Consider the following 18,454-nt stretch of genomic DNA (forward strand, 5'->3'; position numbering starts at 1 on the left):
ACTTGACTTGACGTCTTGACCTGTCAAATACTTTTCCTTATTTTTATTTTCCATTCTTAAATTCATTTTTTTAAATAATAAAAAACAAAGAATTTAGTTTATTTGTGTTTATCACCCTGTCGTTGTTACGTTTGTCATTACTCATTACCACAACATTTTGCTATCATCAACCACCGTCACCATTCACAAATTGGAACCAACTATATATAACTAACATAGAGGTTAACTTGTTCAATCACAAATGGTGAAAATTCAAGTGCAGTCGACTTTACATGAAGTTGATAGATAAAAACCGTTAGATAAAAATTTAGTCAAATCAGTCAAATTATCTAACAGCTTTCAACTATCAACTTCACGTAAAATCGACTTCATCTGAATTTCTACCATCACAAATATAAATTATAACTTAGTGAAAATTTAAGTGTAATTAATTTTATGTAAAATTAATAGTTGATAATCATTAAATGACAATTTAATTAAATTTATTAAATTATTTAATACTTTTTTATTATAAATTTTACATAAAGTTAACTGAATTTGAATTTTTATCTTATAACTTTAATAGAGATATAAATTGTATTAGGCTAAAAAATATTTTTAAGGGAGAAAATTGTATATCAAATTTTTCATCAAACTCACTAGCATCTAAACATAACATTACATAGCTTTATTTATTTAAGTATCGAAATTTTTTTATGTGAAATTAATAGTAGTTGTCTATCATTAAATAATTTAATTAAATTATTATTTAACAGTTCTTAATTATACTTAAATTTTTACTCTCTTTTTTATCTATTAGACTAAAAATTTATTATATACACAATACATAATTTAAATTTTAATATTTATTTAGATAGATGGGTGAACTAATTATTCGAATAACAAAATATATGTTGATTTTTACAGGATTAAATTCTGAAAAAAAAAAAGTTTAAGAGATAAAGCTTCATAGAATTGAAGGAGTCGTGCGTCGGGCCAGTGAGCGTTGTGCAAGCGTGGAGCCAATGATTAAATTAAATTAATTAATTATTTTGACTCTTATACTGAATAACATTAATTAATCGCGTGGAACAAATATAGCAAGTCCGAATTTTCTTGTCCCATGAAATCCATCTTCCGTTCCGTGTATGTGGACGCTTTCTAAGTTGTACTGAAAAATAAATGATACTAATAAATTCGAAATTATCCTAAATTAAACAAATTGAAGTTTGAAATTTTCGTTTTTGTGTTCCATTGGTCAAAAAAAGGTTTATACGATACCATTAAGAAAAGTACGAGATTTAATTGATTAAATAATATAAAACAATAACTAAAACGTAGCAGTTACTTTCGTGTTATGTCCGTCATCACCAAGGTTCGAAGACTCGGTGGTTTTTCAACCTGTAATTCTTCCACAAATGCCATGTGCTAATTTTAAAAAAATTAAAAAAGAAAAAAATTGGAAAGAAGCCGATTCAATGATTCATATAAACGACCTCATCAAATATCATGATAAGTTTTATTTTATAACCTATTTATAACCTATTTATAGAGATGCAATTAGTTTTGTTATACTACTACGTACCTCACATATGCATAATTATTAAACACTAATCTATTACACAATGAAGACTTCTAAACCTAATTACAATTGAACTTTGACCACAAATAAAGCTCAAGTTACCAAAATAAAAACGAGAGACTGGGAAGGGAGGGAGAGGGGTTTGAATAATATATGAACTAAAGTTTATGGTTTTAGTGGCAATTCGGTTTGTTTTCTTTTGTAGTTTTGTACGGTATCTTCAAATTCGACAGATCAAAAATTAATTTGTCGTAGATGAAAATTAAATTCTATTTAAAGGTTTGTTATTAGTCAATAAGTTACTTCATGCACAAGATGAGATCAAACATCCGACACTTATTTAAACGGACTCGTGAGTTAACTACTACATTGACCCGATTTGATTAATTCGGTTTGTCACTTTGTTTATGTGTAAAGGGAGTTGAAGAGAGTACTCGTATTAGATCAAAACTCCAAACTTTGTTTTTTGTCCAGACCTAAATTTTATAGTGACTGTCAATAAAAAAAATGGGATTGTTATATTGGGCCTATCCTATTCGACAATTACTGCCTGGCACAATCGATGATGAGGCCCAAATGTTTCCTTTTAGCCCAATTAACATAACTCACTTTCTTTAACAAAAACCACATCACTCACTTTCAAAATCAAGTTATAAAATTTGGTTATTACACTATAATTAAGATATTTACATGTGGTGTGTTAAATAACTTAATTAAATGTATTAAATTATTTAATAAGTTTTAACTATTATTTTTGTATAAAAATATTTTTATCTAAATGGTCACTACAAATTTTACTTCTTGATACATGTCCTTAAAATGAGATGAATGATATGGAGAAACTATTTATTCCATAAAATAAATAAATAAAATTCTCTTTTAAAATAGGTCAGATTCAGCACTCAACACCAATAATGATTAGAAATATAATGGACAATTGGACACGAATATCTTAGGCCGAAAATAAATCACATGCAAATATTTTTATGTAAAATTAGTAAATTAAAATTATTAAATAATAATTTAATTAAATTTATTAAATTATTTAATAATTATTATCATCAATTTTATATAAAAATAATTACATCTTAATTTTCACTTCTTAAACTCAGTTAGGATTAAAAAGAGTTTAAAGTAAGTAAAATATATGGATAAAATTTTTATTTTATTTTATTTTTATTTTAAAAAATAGCAAGTAAATTAATAGCGTATAGTTTTGCACGAGAAAAACAAAACCCTACAAGTAAAAGTTTATGCTAGAGTTAAACAAGTGTCTTTAAGATTGGCATTGTGTAACAAAATGTTTTTGAAATTTTAATTATGTTAATTATATTTTTAAAATTGATAAAACTATAGTATGTTAATTTTTTATTTATTTTTCATTAACAATATACTAACATGACTTGATAAAGTAGACCGTTAATGACATGTGTCATGTAACACCCTATCACACAGAGCTTTACGCTTAAGTCGTAAAATAGAGGTGGTGTGGTATTACGACCTCTAAAATAAAATATAATACGTTTAATAATTGAAAAAATGTAGTATTCTAGGAGTCTTGAAGAATAGGTAAATCAAAATTGCAAAATAAAAAACGCAACGCTTAGAAATAAGGATTACTTGCGAGAGAAGAAAGCTAAAGTTCACTAACATATGGTACAAGAGATAAGAGTAGAGGATCAATGGTACAAAATAACAAGCTCTTAACTCATCCTGCGAAATTAAGGCTGGCCGGAGGATATTTATATACATACATACATACATATATACATGTCCCAAAATGCCCGAAATACAAAGATAAAACCCTAACTCTCCTTAACCTCTAAGAGAAAACAAAATAAACAAGATATGCGAGGAGAAAATTAAGTACATATATGCATCGACTACACTACAAAAGAAACCCAGAAACTACTTTGCTTCAGAAGTCCAGACGCCTAGTGAGGTGCCTCTCGATCTGCATCTGAAAAACAACAACACAATATGGGGTGAGAATCGGAGGTTCTCAGCATGGTAAAGGTGCCACACACATAATATATAAGGTTCTGGGAATACTAGAGGCAATCATAGAATGACGACACTCAGATTATAAAACTTAAAAGTATTAAATGGAACCCATAAAAGGGTGGTCTTCTAAGGATATCTAAGTCTAACTTAACTTAACCGTAACTCTAAGTCTTTCCTCCTTTCCTCCATACCTTCATCTCTGATAAATCGCACAGACAAACAAACAGACAAGGCAAGCACAGGTAGAAAAAAAGTAGTTCAAGTAACAATTACAACAATTAGCAGAATATAATCAAATAGGCATTTCCAATTAATTCATAGCAAACAAAGCACACATATGCATATGATGAATATCTATCCTAGTGGCCGTGAGCTCACGCGTCGATTATTTTGCCAGAACCCGACACATCTGGTACCTAACCCAGACATTTGTCTCTAGGTTGCGCATCTCCAGGAGGATCATAAACGAAGGAGAGTGACTTTTCACATCGAAGGAGTGTGCCTTTCCACCTTCTCCTGGAAGATATACGAAGGAGAGTGACTTTCCACATCGAAGGAGTGTGCCTTTCTACCTTGCAACCAGAGAAGAATGTGGGGAAAACAATATGAAGGAGTTGCCTTGCCACCTTCCCCACATCCTCGTCACGACAAGAGAGGGAACTTCCGTCCTTAACTTGCCATCCGAACACATTTTCAAGTTAATACGCAAGCGGGATCGCACCCAAACCTTGCCATCTCGACCATTTAGGCCACACATACATCTCGACCATTCTGGCCACACACAGTCATCCCAAATCTCATCATTTTCAACCTTTACTTCATCTCCAAGTTACCTCTATTTCCTAGTTTCAACTTACTACTAGAGTTACTACTATGTTTTATAACTAAAAGAATGAAAATAGAGATTTAGAAGTTTGAAATTAGGTTTAAAAATTCAAAAACCCAGATTTGATGAAACAGAGGCCGGGTGTGCGAAAACCCTTGGTCGCGTACGCAAATCCCAGGTCATGCGTACACACATAACTTTTTCATTTTAAAACATTTTTCATCCGTTCTTTGAACGGCGTAAACTTCACGAACCCAATTTTTATTTTAAACAGGTTTGAAATAATTCAGGAGACTGAAAGCCAAGTTATGGCTCGTCGAAGTTCAGCCAAAAGAAACCAAATTTACATAAATGATCCAAACCTCCATTTTCATAAACCAACCTCAACTCTTCCTTCCTTTACACATATAACCAACCACAACAGTCATACCAATTATAATACCAAAGCTTCCATCACCTTACTTTAGTCAATCACACATCAATACATACATAGACTCTTTTACCAATAACTCATTACTCCAGTCACAATAATCACCATCAAACAACTACAATTTATATTCATTCACTTTCTCCACTTTACAAGCACCAATATATCTTTAATTAGCTTTCCAAGTTCAGCATCAACAATTTAAACCAAAACTCGACATTTATCATCAAACATTAATCAATTTACATGCTTGTACATTCATCCCTATCTTATAGTCCACTAGCCTAAGTCTTCACAGACCATTATATATTACATACGTGAAACCTAAACCATACCTTAGCCGATTTCCATGTATTATCTAAGGCAACCCACTTAGGCAAAAGGACAAGGCTTCAATCACCAAAATTTAACTCTAACACCCTCCAAACTCTCAAATCAAGCTTCCAATGATTCCAAGGACTCCATATCATGTATTCATACACCTAACACATATATATACATACATATACCCAACAACTCAATATCCAACTTAATCAAAACAAGAAATAGCTAGGATTTAGGATCCTTACCGTGTCCACGGACTAAATAAACTAAATCCGACAAGCTTCACAAGCTAAATTGAACCTAGAGTACCAAATTAAACAAAATCTCAACATGGTTTCTTACTAATTTTTGAAATTCAAGGAGTAGGAAAATTGGATAAGAGTAAAGCTTACCTATGAAATTGACCCAATAGAATCGTAGAGCTCGACGCAATGGACACGTGATCGCAAACAGTGCGGCAATTAGAGCTCGGAGCAAGAAGTTATGGTGGTTTGAAATCAAGGCAAGGGTTTGTTCCTCACATTCTTTCTCCTTCAGCCTTGGAACGTGAACGAGAAAGTCAGCCAATTAAAAAATTAATATAAGAAATACGTTGCGAGTATAGCTCTTAACCAGCAAAAATTCGCTCATCAATTTAGAAAGGTTGTCACAAAATTAGAATAAAAATACTGGGAGTATGAATCCCAGGTCGTCTCCCAACGAGTTGACAAAAGGGTGCTATCTTATTAATCATGAGTTTTCCGAGAAATCTTGAGAGTTGAATGACAGAAAATAAATAATTGTAAATTAGAGCAATGAAAATTAAAAGAGATTTATATTATTCAAAATAAAAATCCTTGACTGGGAGAATGATTAATTGGAAGTTCTATCCTTGTTGGAATTCTCTCAAGTGTAGTATAAAAAGGTTGTTATTTTCACTTAGTTAACCCTTACTAAATAAAGGAAAGTCAAGTGATTGAGCTAACTCTTATTTGCAAATCCTAATCCTCTCTCTTGGAAAGAACTAGCGTTAGTAAATAGAGAATTAGCCAACAACTTCCAAATTAACCAATCACTTGAGCATTCCAACTCAATTGTCTCCATTAATCAACCCCCAAGTCAAGTTGGGAGTCTACTCTATCAACATGAATACCATCTTCGTTGTTTTATAAGAGAAGTAAAAAGGGAACATAGTAATTAAAATCAATTGGAAGCAATTAAATAAATAATAAAATTTAAATAGAAAAGTACCTCTTGCATTAATAAATTCTAAAAACAATCCAATTGTAACTCTAAACAAGAATTAAGAATATGGAAGAGTAAGGGAATAAGAAAACAAACTAGAATAGTAACTTCAACGGAGGTGATGACTTTTCTCAATATCCAAAAGTAAAAGCATAAAACTAGAAATCTATGAATGTAAAGAAAATCTAGAGGAAGAGTAATTTCTCTCTAGATTCAGATCTAAAACTAAAACTACGCTAATGAGAATCTGTGTTGAGTCTCTGCCTGTTCCCTGGCTCTAGTCTGTGTTTCTGGGCCGGAAATTGGGTCAAAACTCGGCCCAAAATCGCCCCCAGCGTTTTCTGTTATTTCTGCAGATCGCGCATGTCACGCGTACGCGTCAGTCACGCGTACGCGTCGCTGGTCATCTTCACGTGTCACGCGTACGCGTCATGCACGCGAACGCATCGTCTTGCAGAACTCCAATCCATGCGTACGCGTCAGGTACGCGCACGCGTTGCTGTGAAAATCTCCATATCACGCGCATGCGTGAGCCATACGTGCGCGTCGATGCTCGCTGGTTGTCTCCTTTATTTCTTATGCTCCTTCCATTTTTGCAAGCTTCCTCTACATCTTCTAAGTCATTCCTGCCCTATAAAGCCTGAAAGCACTGAACACACAGATCACGGCATCGAATGGTAGAAAGGGGATTTAAAATACACAAATTAAAGGCTTAGGAAGCAAGTTTTCAACCATAGAACAAAACTATGAAGGAATTGTAAAACCATATAATTTGTATGAATAAGTGTGCAAGGACTTGATGAAACCACTCAATTAAATACAAGATAAATCATAAAATAGTGGTTTATCATTAGCATTAAGGGCCTTTTTCATGGCTCTGCTCCATGAGTTATAATTTTCTTCGGTAAGCTGTTGAGTAACCAGAGTGAGTCCTGGTTGGTCCGCAGATGACAAGAAAAACGGATCTGCCATGGATGAACTTGTTTTTTTTATTAAAGAACGGTCTCTCACACTTGATCTCGTGATCGGAACCCTAACTTCTTCAAATAATGAAGTTTGATCTAGAGAAATTAGGCTCTCATCAACTTTATTGGGAGAGTTTGAGTGTGAGGAAAAAAAGAAATGGAGAAAGAAGAGAAAGAATCAGAAAAAATAAAGGAAAATGAAAGAAAATTGGAGGAGGAAGAAAGCGGAAGGTGAGAGAAAGATAATAGCGTCTGATACCATATTGAATCCAAGAGTAATGAAATAATTGGGATGAATTCAATTTTATTATTGTACTGTATATGTGATATATATATATACAAGAGGTGTAGTTGCTGGTGTGCTTGCTGGTCTAGGTAACACTACAATGCAGGGATTTTATTCACTTGTAAACTATAACTAACTACCTATAATTTGAACTAAACTAACTGATAAATAACAACCTAATACTAACAGAGAGTACATAAAGAGTACATAATATATAAGGTGTAATAACCAAGGTTCTGAAAATCGGACCGGACCGGCCGGTTGAACCGGTTCAACTGGGAACCGGCAAAGAAAACGGTCCAGTCCTCCCTCTAAAACCGTTAAACACAAAACCGTTCTAAAACCGTTGAACCGGCCGAGAACCGGGCGGTTGGACCGGACCGGAAACCGACCGGTTCTTAGAAACGACGCCGTTTTGCCATTTAGAACAGAAAAAAAAAAAACACACTCACACTTCACCCCCCCAAACCCATTCGTGCTAGCCCTAGCCCCAGCCACACTTCACACGGTCTCCCTCTCCCTCCCCAGCCACCGCCCTAGCCCCTAACCCAAAAGCCTAGCCTCTTTCACGGATCCGCCGCCACCATCCGTCGGAGGCGCCTCTTCCTTCCCCCTGTCCGAGACCGAAACCCCTAGCTCAGCACGTACTCGTGTCGTCTTCTTGCTCGAGTTCGAGCTGCAAGCCGTGGTCTCGCCGTCGCCGTCCTTCTCGTCTCGCCGTCGCCGTCCTTCTCTCATTCAAGGTTAGTGGTCTGAACTCTAAAATTTCAAATTACTCAAATATGCAATTTCCAAAATTAGGGATTTGTGAATCTGAACTCTGAAGTTAGTGATTGATTTCTGGTATGTTACTGATTCTGTTCTAATATGTGCTTTTGTTACTGATTTGTTACTGATTCTGAAATTGAGTAATGGATTTGTTTCTGAAATTGAGTAATGGATTTGTTACTGATTATGTTCTATGGTCTTATGGATGATTATTTGATATCTAGCCATTCTGTTGCTGTTTTTAATTTGGATTATGATTTATTGATTTTAGTTATGGATGAAAGTATTAATCAAGAAGCAGTTGCTGATAATGCCTGTTTGAGTAATAGTCAGTCACAAGATTCTTCTAATTTATGAATGTATTTTTTGATGGATCTGTAATTAACTAATTACCCAGGTTAGTGTTTTAGTGTTTTCTCTATTTTAGTGTTTTCTCTGTTTTCAAATTTATTGTTACTCTGTTTAGTGTTTTCTAATTTCTCGTTGGCTAGTGTTTTACACTTTTACTGGTTTACTGGTTGCTGATGGCTCCTAATTTTTTTGTTGACATTTGCTAATGGCTTTGATTTGTAGTTGCTGGTTTTTCAATGTGCTGTGGCTGGTCTTTACTTTCGTATCTGGTTATGGATACTTCTTTGTTTTGTAGTTGCTGGTTTTGCTTTGATTTGTAGTTGCTGGCTCCTAATTATTGCTGGTTTTGCTGGCTTTGTTTGTTGCTGAATGTTGGTGGCAGAATTTAGATATGGTTATGTTGATAATTTTTTTATTTTTCAATGTGCTGTGGCTGGTCTTTACTTTCGTATCTGGTTATGGATACTTCTTTGTTTTGTAGTTGCTGATTTTGCTTTGATTTGTAGTTGCTGGCTCCTAATTATTGTTGGTTTTGCTGGCTTTGTTTGTTGCTGAATGTTGGTGGCAGAATTTAGATATGGTTATGTTGATAATTTTTTGATTTTTCAATGTGCTGTGGCTGGTCTTTACTTTCATATCTGGTTATGGATACTTCTTTGTTTTGTAGTTGCTGGTTTTGCTTTGATTTGTTGTTGCTGGCTCCTAATTATTGCTGGTTTTGCTGGCTTTGTTTGTTGCTGATTGATGCTTCTAATCCTAATCCTAATCCACCAAAGCAAATTTTCAACAAGTTCTTACGGATTTTGATGATTGATAAATCATGATGTTGGGATTTAATATTTAAATATGTTTTTTTACTATTTAATTTTTGAGTTTGTATTTTGATAAGATCATATGGATTTGGTTGATATTTTATGTAGTGTTTTAAATTTCGAAGATATTTTAAGATTTATATTAGACTATAATTATATTTTAGGATGTTTATTTATAATTTATTTATTATTTTATTCTAAAACGGTTTTTTCGGTTGAACCACCAGTTAGACCGGTTGGACCAATAAACCAGTAAACCAATGACTAGAGCGATTCGATGACCGGTCCGATTTTTCGAACCTTGGTAATAACTCAACAAATATTTTTAAAGGGGGATTTTTCATTCTCTTCAACAATGAGAAGAACTTATTTTTCTCCCTCTCTTAATCCCTTCTGGTTCATCAAACCATCAACATCACAACTTGAACAGCTTAGGGCATGAGATGTTACCTATATTTTTTTTTTATCAATAATAGGGTTACCATTGTAATTATCTTTTTAGTGAGAGTAGATAAAAAGTACATAGTATATAAAATGTAATAACTCAACAAATATTTTCTAATATAATTTTTCATTCTCTTCAATAATGAGAAGAACTTATTTTTCCTCCTTCTCTTAATCCCTTCTAGTTCATCAAACCATCAACATCACAGCTTGAATAACTTAAGACATTAAATTTTCTTCATGGTGCGGTGAACGTGGAGGAGTACAATGTATTGTATGTGGTTTATTGGGATACCAGTGGATGATGTGAGATTTACCATTTGTCACCTCCTGGGAATTCCGTTACATTTATTGGCTGCTGAGGTGCGCGTAGAGTTGTGGGATGCTGCCATTAGAGGCTACAAGCTCTACTTGGATCCTGGAGGTGTGTCAGATGACAATCTTGATGCTGCGCCAAATGACGATCTTGCTGCGCCACATGGCATTCCTGTTAATGCGCCACGTGTGATGTTGCGCCAGATGACGATCAAATATTCAAACACCATGAAGAAAATTTTTTCTCATTTCTTAAGCTATTCAAACTGTGATGTTGATGGTTTGATGAACCAGAAGAGATTAAGAGAGGGAGAAAAATGAGTTCTTCTCAATAGAATGAAAAATCCCCTTAAAAAATATTTGTTGAGTTATTACATCTTATATATTATGCACTTTTTATGTACTCTCACTAAAAAGATAATTACAATGGTAAGCATATTATTGATAAAAAAAATATAGGTAACAGTATTTAAATAATATGTGAAAAATAAAATTAAAATTAGTGCAAAAAATTATTAAAAATTTTGGATTTATAAAAAAAATGAGAAAAAATCAGTAAAGAGACTAATTTAGTATACGCTATTTAATTTCAGGGACTAAAATGAGTTTCTTAATACAAGTCCAATAACTAATTTGGTATATCTGTGAGAATGACGAAGACAAGTAGACGAACAATATTTGTGACAGGGTGATATGTGGTCGACTAAAATAGTATTGTGACACGTGATACAATTGTCTACGTCAACATATTACATGTCATTAATCGATCCATTATTATACTATTATACGTAATCAAATCATGAAGTGACATGTGTTATTAATGGCCTACATTATTAAATTATATTAATATATTATTAATAAAAAATAAATCAAAGACTAATATAATATATTTTTAACAATTTTAAAAATATAATTAATATAATTAAAATTTCAAAACCTATTTTGATATATAATGTCAACTCAAAAATCACTTCGGAACTTAACTTGCTGAGGCTAAGTAGTAAATAATTAAATACGAAATGACCAAGAGCATACCATTTACTTTTAATATATGTACAATGATAAAATAAAATAAAAACAAGTCCTTAGATTGAACCAAAATATCAAATCATAAACTTACAAACAAAATACAATAATTAGGCGGCCACACTCATAATGTCCATTTTGTATATTTTAATTAATAAGTATATTCATTTTCACACTATATATCACGATTCTAATTAATGCATGTCCATATCGGTCAAATTTAGATACCAAGTCCAAGGGCAAGCAACACAAAACCGACAAAGTTGCGAGTTTGTCAAATTATTAATATACATGTTATATTGAGCTACATTTAATTTGCAAGCTCTTTAATCTCAAAAGCCACCATACTAAATTCTAAACTTTCATTATTTACTATTAAATTCTAAATTTTTAAATTAAAATTTTCATTATTTACTATTTATTTATTAATTTTTGTCAAAAGTATATGAAGAAAAATTATTAATACTTATTTATTTAATTGTTTCGTTTATTAATAAGCTGGTTAACAAGTCAAGTTTTCGAGTAAACCTAACTTTTTAATGATAAAAGTTTAATTAACCTTTGCTGATTCTATCCCTTCTCCACCTTTTAATAACAAAAAGTCAAAAGCCAAGTGGTGGAGGATACTTAAATCATTGCATGCAAACTAAGTTTAATAATTGGTTTCAATGCCGCAACCATACAAACTACTACCTATGATTTCTTCTTCTTTTTTCATACTATTTTTGCATATTATATGTGAAATTTAATTTTAAATTATTATCAGTATAAAATAATTATATATATATTTAATTATATAATATTATATTAATAAAAATAATTATATTTTATATTAATTATATAAATAATTATAAAAAAATAAATATGATTACAGTAAAACGATAATAAACAAATATATAATATTAAATTTATTAAATATGTGATATTATAAATATTTAAATTAATGTCTGTTAACCATTTTTATAACTCAAATAACATAGATATTTACCTAAAAATTACGAATTCGAATCTTACTCTTATATTTGAAAAAAAAAAACCAATGCCTGTTAGTTGATTGTATTTGAACAAGTGCTAAACGCAATCTTGTTTATGAACGAATTGATTTACACCACCAATTTAAAAAAGAAAAAAAAGTACTATGTTGTTTTGAAACTTGAATATATAATCATTAAAATAACACTACTATTCAAACTTGACATACATTATCACATGTATAATAAAACAGAATTAATTAATGAAACAAGATAAGATGTCAACTTCACTAGTAAATTAAACAAGTAACCTAGAGATCATGTCGTTGCTTATTCTCCATTTCCCTTTTGGCAACAAGCTAAGCTTTCTTATTCTATTAATAAAATAATGCACAATAATAATAATCATATAAAGCCTAACAAAAATATTATTTGTATATCAAAATCAATCATTAAAATCAGTCATTTATATATTTATATATAAATATATATATAATTTAATTTATTTGTAATATATATTTATATTTTAATATATATTTTATATTAATAATTAATTTTAATAGTTATTTTTAGTATATACATAGCATAGTCAAAAACGAACCACATGTTGACATGCAAGTTGCACAAAAAGAAAGGTAGCCTTTCGTGTCACTGATTGGTGCATGGAGGTAGATATACATACACTGACAAAGTCAGAAGAAAAAGCCATCCATTTCATTTTCCAAAAAGGAAAATTTTATCCACTTTATCTGTCCATTCAAAATATCAAATAATTAATAACACTAAACCTACTGTTTGTATATCTAAAAATAAGCCTCATATTTAAATTTTAATAGTATTTAAATGGTAAAAGAGTATAATATCAAGAATTCAAATCCAAAAATGAAATGCATACTAAAATCAACCAATTATACTAGTTATTATATATTTATATATAAATATATATTATTTAATTTATTTTTAATATATATTTTATATTTTAAGATATATTCTATATTAGTAACTAATTTTATTATTGTACATTTAGTATTATTCATCCGAATTTTACCTTGAGTATAAAATTTGAATTTAATTTTGATGTACTGCAACACGTACAACCAATTATATAACGTTACATTAATAAAAATAATTACTTTTTATATTAACCGCATGAATGATTATTCAAAAAAATGGTTGTGATTGCACGACGATGTAGATGGTCAGTGCATCAAAATTTACAAAAATATTATATACATACTAATATATATTTTATGACAGAGATTCCCGTACATTTATTTTCATGTGAAGTTAGTAACTAAGAACGGTTAAATAATTTGATAGATTTAGTTAAATTGTAATCTAACGATTCTTAACTATCAACTTCACATGAAGACAACTGCACGTGAGTTTTCACCGTATTTTATTCGATAGTTAATATTTTTTATACACGTAACATGTTGATAAGTATATATTTTCAGTTTAAAAAGTCAACGGCCTCCATAGTTTTCTATCATATGTAAGCCGAATAGGCATCACTATAAAACTCAACACTCAATAGAACTTTTTTGTGAAATTAAAGAATCATCAATTCATCATATCAGTTTATCCGAGAGAAGAAAGGAAAAAAAATGGGGGCTTATTTTTCTTGTGGAGCAAGATCATCCTCAAATTTCAAGAGCATCCGTGTGGTTCATCTGAATGGACATGTTGAAGAATTTGATGAACCAATCTCAGCAGGACAAGTTATTTTTGGTGTAGGCAGCAGCACAAAGCAGTACTTTGTTTGCACAGCAATTCAGCTTCTATCTTCTTGTTCATCTTCAATGTCATTGAAGGAAGATGCACAACTTCAACCTGGTCAAATTTATTTCATGCTTCCATATTCAATTCTTCATGCTGATGTTTCCCCTGTTGACTTGGCTTCACTTGCTAAGAGGCTCAATGCAATTGCCAGAACAAGACCATGTTTGGATTATAGTAATAATAATAATAATAATAATCATAAGTCCATGAAAGATGGTTTTTTGTCTTGCCAAACACAGGTTTGGAATCCTATTATTACTTCTTCTCCTTCAAATAGTGTTGTTGGGGTGATGGGTGAAGAAAAAGGGAGTGTTTATAGGGTGATGCAGCAGCCATGGAAGCCTATCTTGGACACTATAAAGGAGAAATCATTTACAAAGAGAAGTGAATCAGATTTGCAAGAGAATGGTTCTCTGATATCATCTTTTACATGGAGAAGTGAATCTGATTTGCAAGAGAATGATTTGTTTCTGCAAGAGATTAATGGATCAAGACAACCAGATAGGAAGAGGTGCATAAAGTACATGTCATGATATATAATACTATAAATTTCCTTGTTCACTCTTTCTATATATTCCTTGTAATCATTTTGACATTTTTTAATACATTCATAAATCAATGTATTTGCTACCAATATATTGGTTAATGTCTTAGAGTCTTACAAATGTATTGATTTATGAATGTAATAAAACATTTCAAAACTAATATCAATATGGAATTGAAGGAGTAGTATGATGCTGCTGCTGTTATTGTTTATCCTGCTAGCTGCTTGATGAGTTCAATAATGTCTTGTTGAACATGATGAACTCAATGAGAAATTATGGTGTTTTAAATTATTATTCAATTTTTTTTATTTGATAAACATGCATAATATATACATATCAGGCAGAATTGTTCCATTTTGCAACAAAACAACTCGGTTAGTTGTTGATGAAATTTGACAATATCAAAGTTATATTCCATTTGTAGTTTGTAATTTTGCAGCTAACATATACTGCTAATTAACAAAGATGCCCCACTTTCATCTTTGTATATTTTAATAATTCATTTTTGGTGTTTGAGCAAAAACTAAAGACATCTTCAAATTTTGAGCTATCATATGGAATTTTGGCTAATTAAAGATATCACAGTATAATTTAAAAAAAAATGATATCATATGATAATACATATAATGAAGGAGAATAATTATTGTGCTATGATGGGAGCAGGAGGGACCAATTTATGAATTGGTGAACATTCCCAACCAGCTTCTTTACTGTAAGACACCACAAAGTTCTTAGGAGTCCAAGTGTACAATCCTTGTGTCTCTCTTTCTCTGGACATGTTCCTCTGTCTTTCTTCCACAGCTTGTTTTGCTTCCCTTGCTTTCTCCCACTCTTTGTTTAGAATTGCTTGGCTCAATTCACCCCAAACAACTCCTGATTCTGTTGGCCACACACTCTGATAGATCAACACAGCACAAACATCTCATGTCACATTCAAGACACCATGATATGTACACCTAAATCTCTAACACTGAGTTGTTTGGTGTTTCTGTGACAGACTATACATGCAGCTACCAGTCCAACTTCAAATGTATGCTGAATATTTAAAATAGAAGTTGCCTATTTTCATTTTAATTGTCTTGATATGTCAGCACGTGAGTTTGAAAATGTTCAAAGAGAAAGAAACATCATTTTCTGACTTGTGAGTACATTCATCATTAAAATAATAATATGCTAATATATCTTTAGAATAGAAGTTAATTACCTTAGCATCTTTGACAATAGGAGCTTGGAGCCCTGAAATGACTTCTTTTGCATTATATATCTCTCTCTCCTTCCCATTATTAGTATCCTTCACTTGTACAATACTGCATAGTACTGAAATTTAGCATAAGTACAGAAAAATCAAACCAAGTTTGTGACATTAAGAAAAAAAAATATACCTATCCCAATGACCATGAACTTCATACAAAACTTTTGTTGATGAAGAATCAAGGATTTGGCCTCTGATGTATCTACCATGTCCACCAAATAAACTTGATCTGTAAGATAACTTAGCCACTAGGCCATTCTCTAGGCACTTTATGTTAACATTGCCGACCCAATCAACACCAGGAACCGGAAGAATTCTAATGAAAAGATTAGGAGAATTCATTTCATATGTTTCACCATGGTTTAGGAGCTTCAGCTGCCTTTTACCAAGAACTTGAGCTTCAACTGATGTACCTGCATAGTTAGTTTGAGAACATTTCTGATTAATTAACTGCTACATTCAGATTATGAAATTTTACTCACTACATATTTCTGATAATGAGCTTCTGCAGATTTTAGATATGTTCCTAGAAAATTGAAAGGGAATAAGATTACCACGAAACCTTGGAACGGATTGCTGGCACCATATCATTTCAATGTTTTCCTTCTCATCTGTTGCATGGAGGGCTGATACAGGAGGGTTGTGTGAAACCTTAAAAGAGATGGAAATGTAAGAATCCTACCATATCTAAACTTCTCATTAATTAAAGATAAGCTCAGCAGATTATACATCGATCTTCTCTAAGATTTTCAGTAATAATACACACAACATTCCTTCATTTGTTAGACCTAATAGAGTGTAGCGTCATACAAGGTGGAGACTAGAGACTCACACAAGCAATTGTCTTAATGTAAAGTTAATAGTTGAAAATCGTCAGATGATTTGACATGCTTGACTAAATTACAATCTAACGATTTTCAACTGTCATACGATCTAAATCTCAGAAAAGTAGTGTGCAATATAGCCAAACTCGAGGAGAGATAAATGCAATGTACCTGCTCTAGTAGGACATGAAGATTTCCTTTTGAGACATGGTGAGTCTCTCCAAGAATAGGATTATAGGGTGCAATCCCAAAAGGAGAAGGGCGTGTGGTGGATATGCTCCATGCCACCACAGAGGTGAACCTCTCCAGAGGACTCTCCCCACTGTTGCATCTGCTCAGCATATCCAAACCTGTGCTATACACTGATTCACCATAGCACTGAAGTTGAGACTTTGGGATATTAAACATAGGTGGCAGCTGCATTATACACAAGCCAACATGTGACACAATTACACTTAAGTGTTGTTTACAGTGCCAAATGTAAGTTGCCAAAATCACCAAAAGAAACATGGCAAGCAGTGAAAATTGTAAGATGCAAGAGAAAGATAGAAATACTATCATCTTGAGACAGTGTTAGTTGTTAACAATTACAGAAACACAATATGCATTGTTTTTTAGTTAAAGTAAAAATGCATGAGAGAACTTGCCTGGAATTTTGTGAGATCTGATCCTAGCCTCACATTTTTAAGAAGGGTTAAGACATGTTTTAGGAGATTAGGGGCTCCATAAGCTGGGTCTGAAACTGATCCACTTCCTAATGAGAATGGCTTAGTCAGAACAACTTTTGTGTCCTTCTGTTCTGCAACCTGCATCCCCACCACTACAAATGTTACCTATTCATAGTTCTCAACAAATATGGATTCTGCAGTTTCACAAACTGCAGACATGTTACACTTGCTATACCATATTTATAATTAGATTATGTTAGATAACAAAAGTAAATTCCATGAAATCAAAGTTTGACCTTATAGAATTACTTACATTCTTCAACAATATTATTTAAACATGAAGTGAAAATGGTTAATTGGAGAATGGAGATTAAACTAAACAAGTTTTACATTGTAGGTGTGCCTTTCACTGAACTAACACATATATATTATATTATATTGCATTAATCATTAATTAAACAACTAAGCTTGCAGTTGCACGTGTCCATCGTGCACTACATTATATTTTTGTTTAATTAACAGTAATACTAAGTAATCATATTTTCTCTTAAATTCTAGATTTTAAATTATAAACGCTTCATCCTATACCCTAAATCATAAATTCTAAACTCTAAAGTTGACTAACTAAAAGTTGCTTTCTATGCTTTTTCTTTAACTAATTAATCATACATTGAAATACAAAGTTATACAACTCATCATCATTAGCAATAATCGAATTTCAAAAGGAAAACAACCTTGTTGATTAGCTGACTGCCGGAAAAGTGAAAACCGCCACTAATTCATTCACATAACTTATTCTGATCCAAATCTGATATACGTAAACATGTATGCATAAGTTAAGAGACATGGAAACTGAAAGAAAGGAAGAGGACATACCATCTCAAAATTATTGGAGAAGCTAAGGAGGAGAACAAGGAGAAGAAGCAGGTTTGTTCTGTTCTGTTCTGTCACCAAATTGAGACAGAAACTGAAGTGTGAGATTAAAGCTCCACTATTTTATATTATAGGAAGAGTTTTAAGTGTATCGAGAACATCGGTGTTTCAGTTGTTTTAATTGTTGATCTGAATTATAAAAAATA

At 32.0% G+C, this 18,454-nt stretch overlaps 2 protein-coding genes across 4 annotated transcripts; one reads left to right on the forward strand and one right to left on the reverse strand.

The window, feature by feature from the left end:
- The first annotated feature begins 13,911 nt into the window (after positions 1–13,911).
- LOC112723595 (uncharacterized) lies at positions 13,912–14,842 on the forward strand. The gene has a single exon (XM_025775018.2). It carries the CDS (start codon positions 13,912–13,914, stop codon positions 14,617–14,619), a length of 708 nt encoding a protein of 235 aa, XP_025630803.1. The 3' UTR covers positions 14,620–14,842.
- A 321-nt stretch (positions 14,843–15,163) lies between these two features.
- LOC112723594 (oxysterol-binding protein-related protein 4B) lies at positions 15,164–18,365 on the reverse strand. Of its 3 annotated transcripts, XM_025775017.3 has the most exons (8): positions 18,252–18,365; positions 18,110–18,183; positions 17,355–17,513; positions 16,879–17,124; positions 16,438–16,534; positions 16,014–16,296; positions 15,836–15,938; positions 15,164–15,526 (listed from the first exon to the last, which is right to left on the reverse strand). In XM_025775017.3, exons 4-8 carry the CDS (start codon positions 17,113–17,115, stop codon positions 15,272–15,274), a joined length of 975 nt encoding a protein of 324 aa, XP_025630802.1. In that variant the 5' UTR covers positions 17,116–17,124; positions 17,355–17,513; positions 18,110–18,183; positions 18,252–18,365; the 3' UTR covers positions 15,164–15,271. The 3 variants fall into 3 exon arrangements, with proteins under 3 accessions (XP_025630802.1, XP_025630801.1, XP_025630800.1); XM_025775016.2 differs by lacking the exon at positions 18,110–18,183 and having other exon boundaries at positions 18,252–18,341; XM_025775015.1 differs by lacking the exons at positions 18,110–18,183; positions 18,252–18,365 and having other exon boundaries at positions 17,355–17,527.
- Between the last annotated feature and the right edge of the window lie 89 nt (positions 18,366–18,454).

The sequence above is a fragment of the Arachis hypogaea genome, chromosome 11 (assembly GCF_003086295.3).
Source record: "Arachis hypogaea cultivar Tifrunner chromosome 11, arahy.Tifrunner.gnm2.J5K5, whole genome shotgun sequence".
Lineage (NCBI taxonomy): Eukaryota > Viridiplantae > Streptophyta > Magnoliopsida > Fabales > Fabaceae > Arachis > Arachis hypogaea.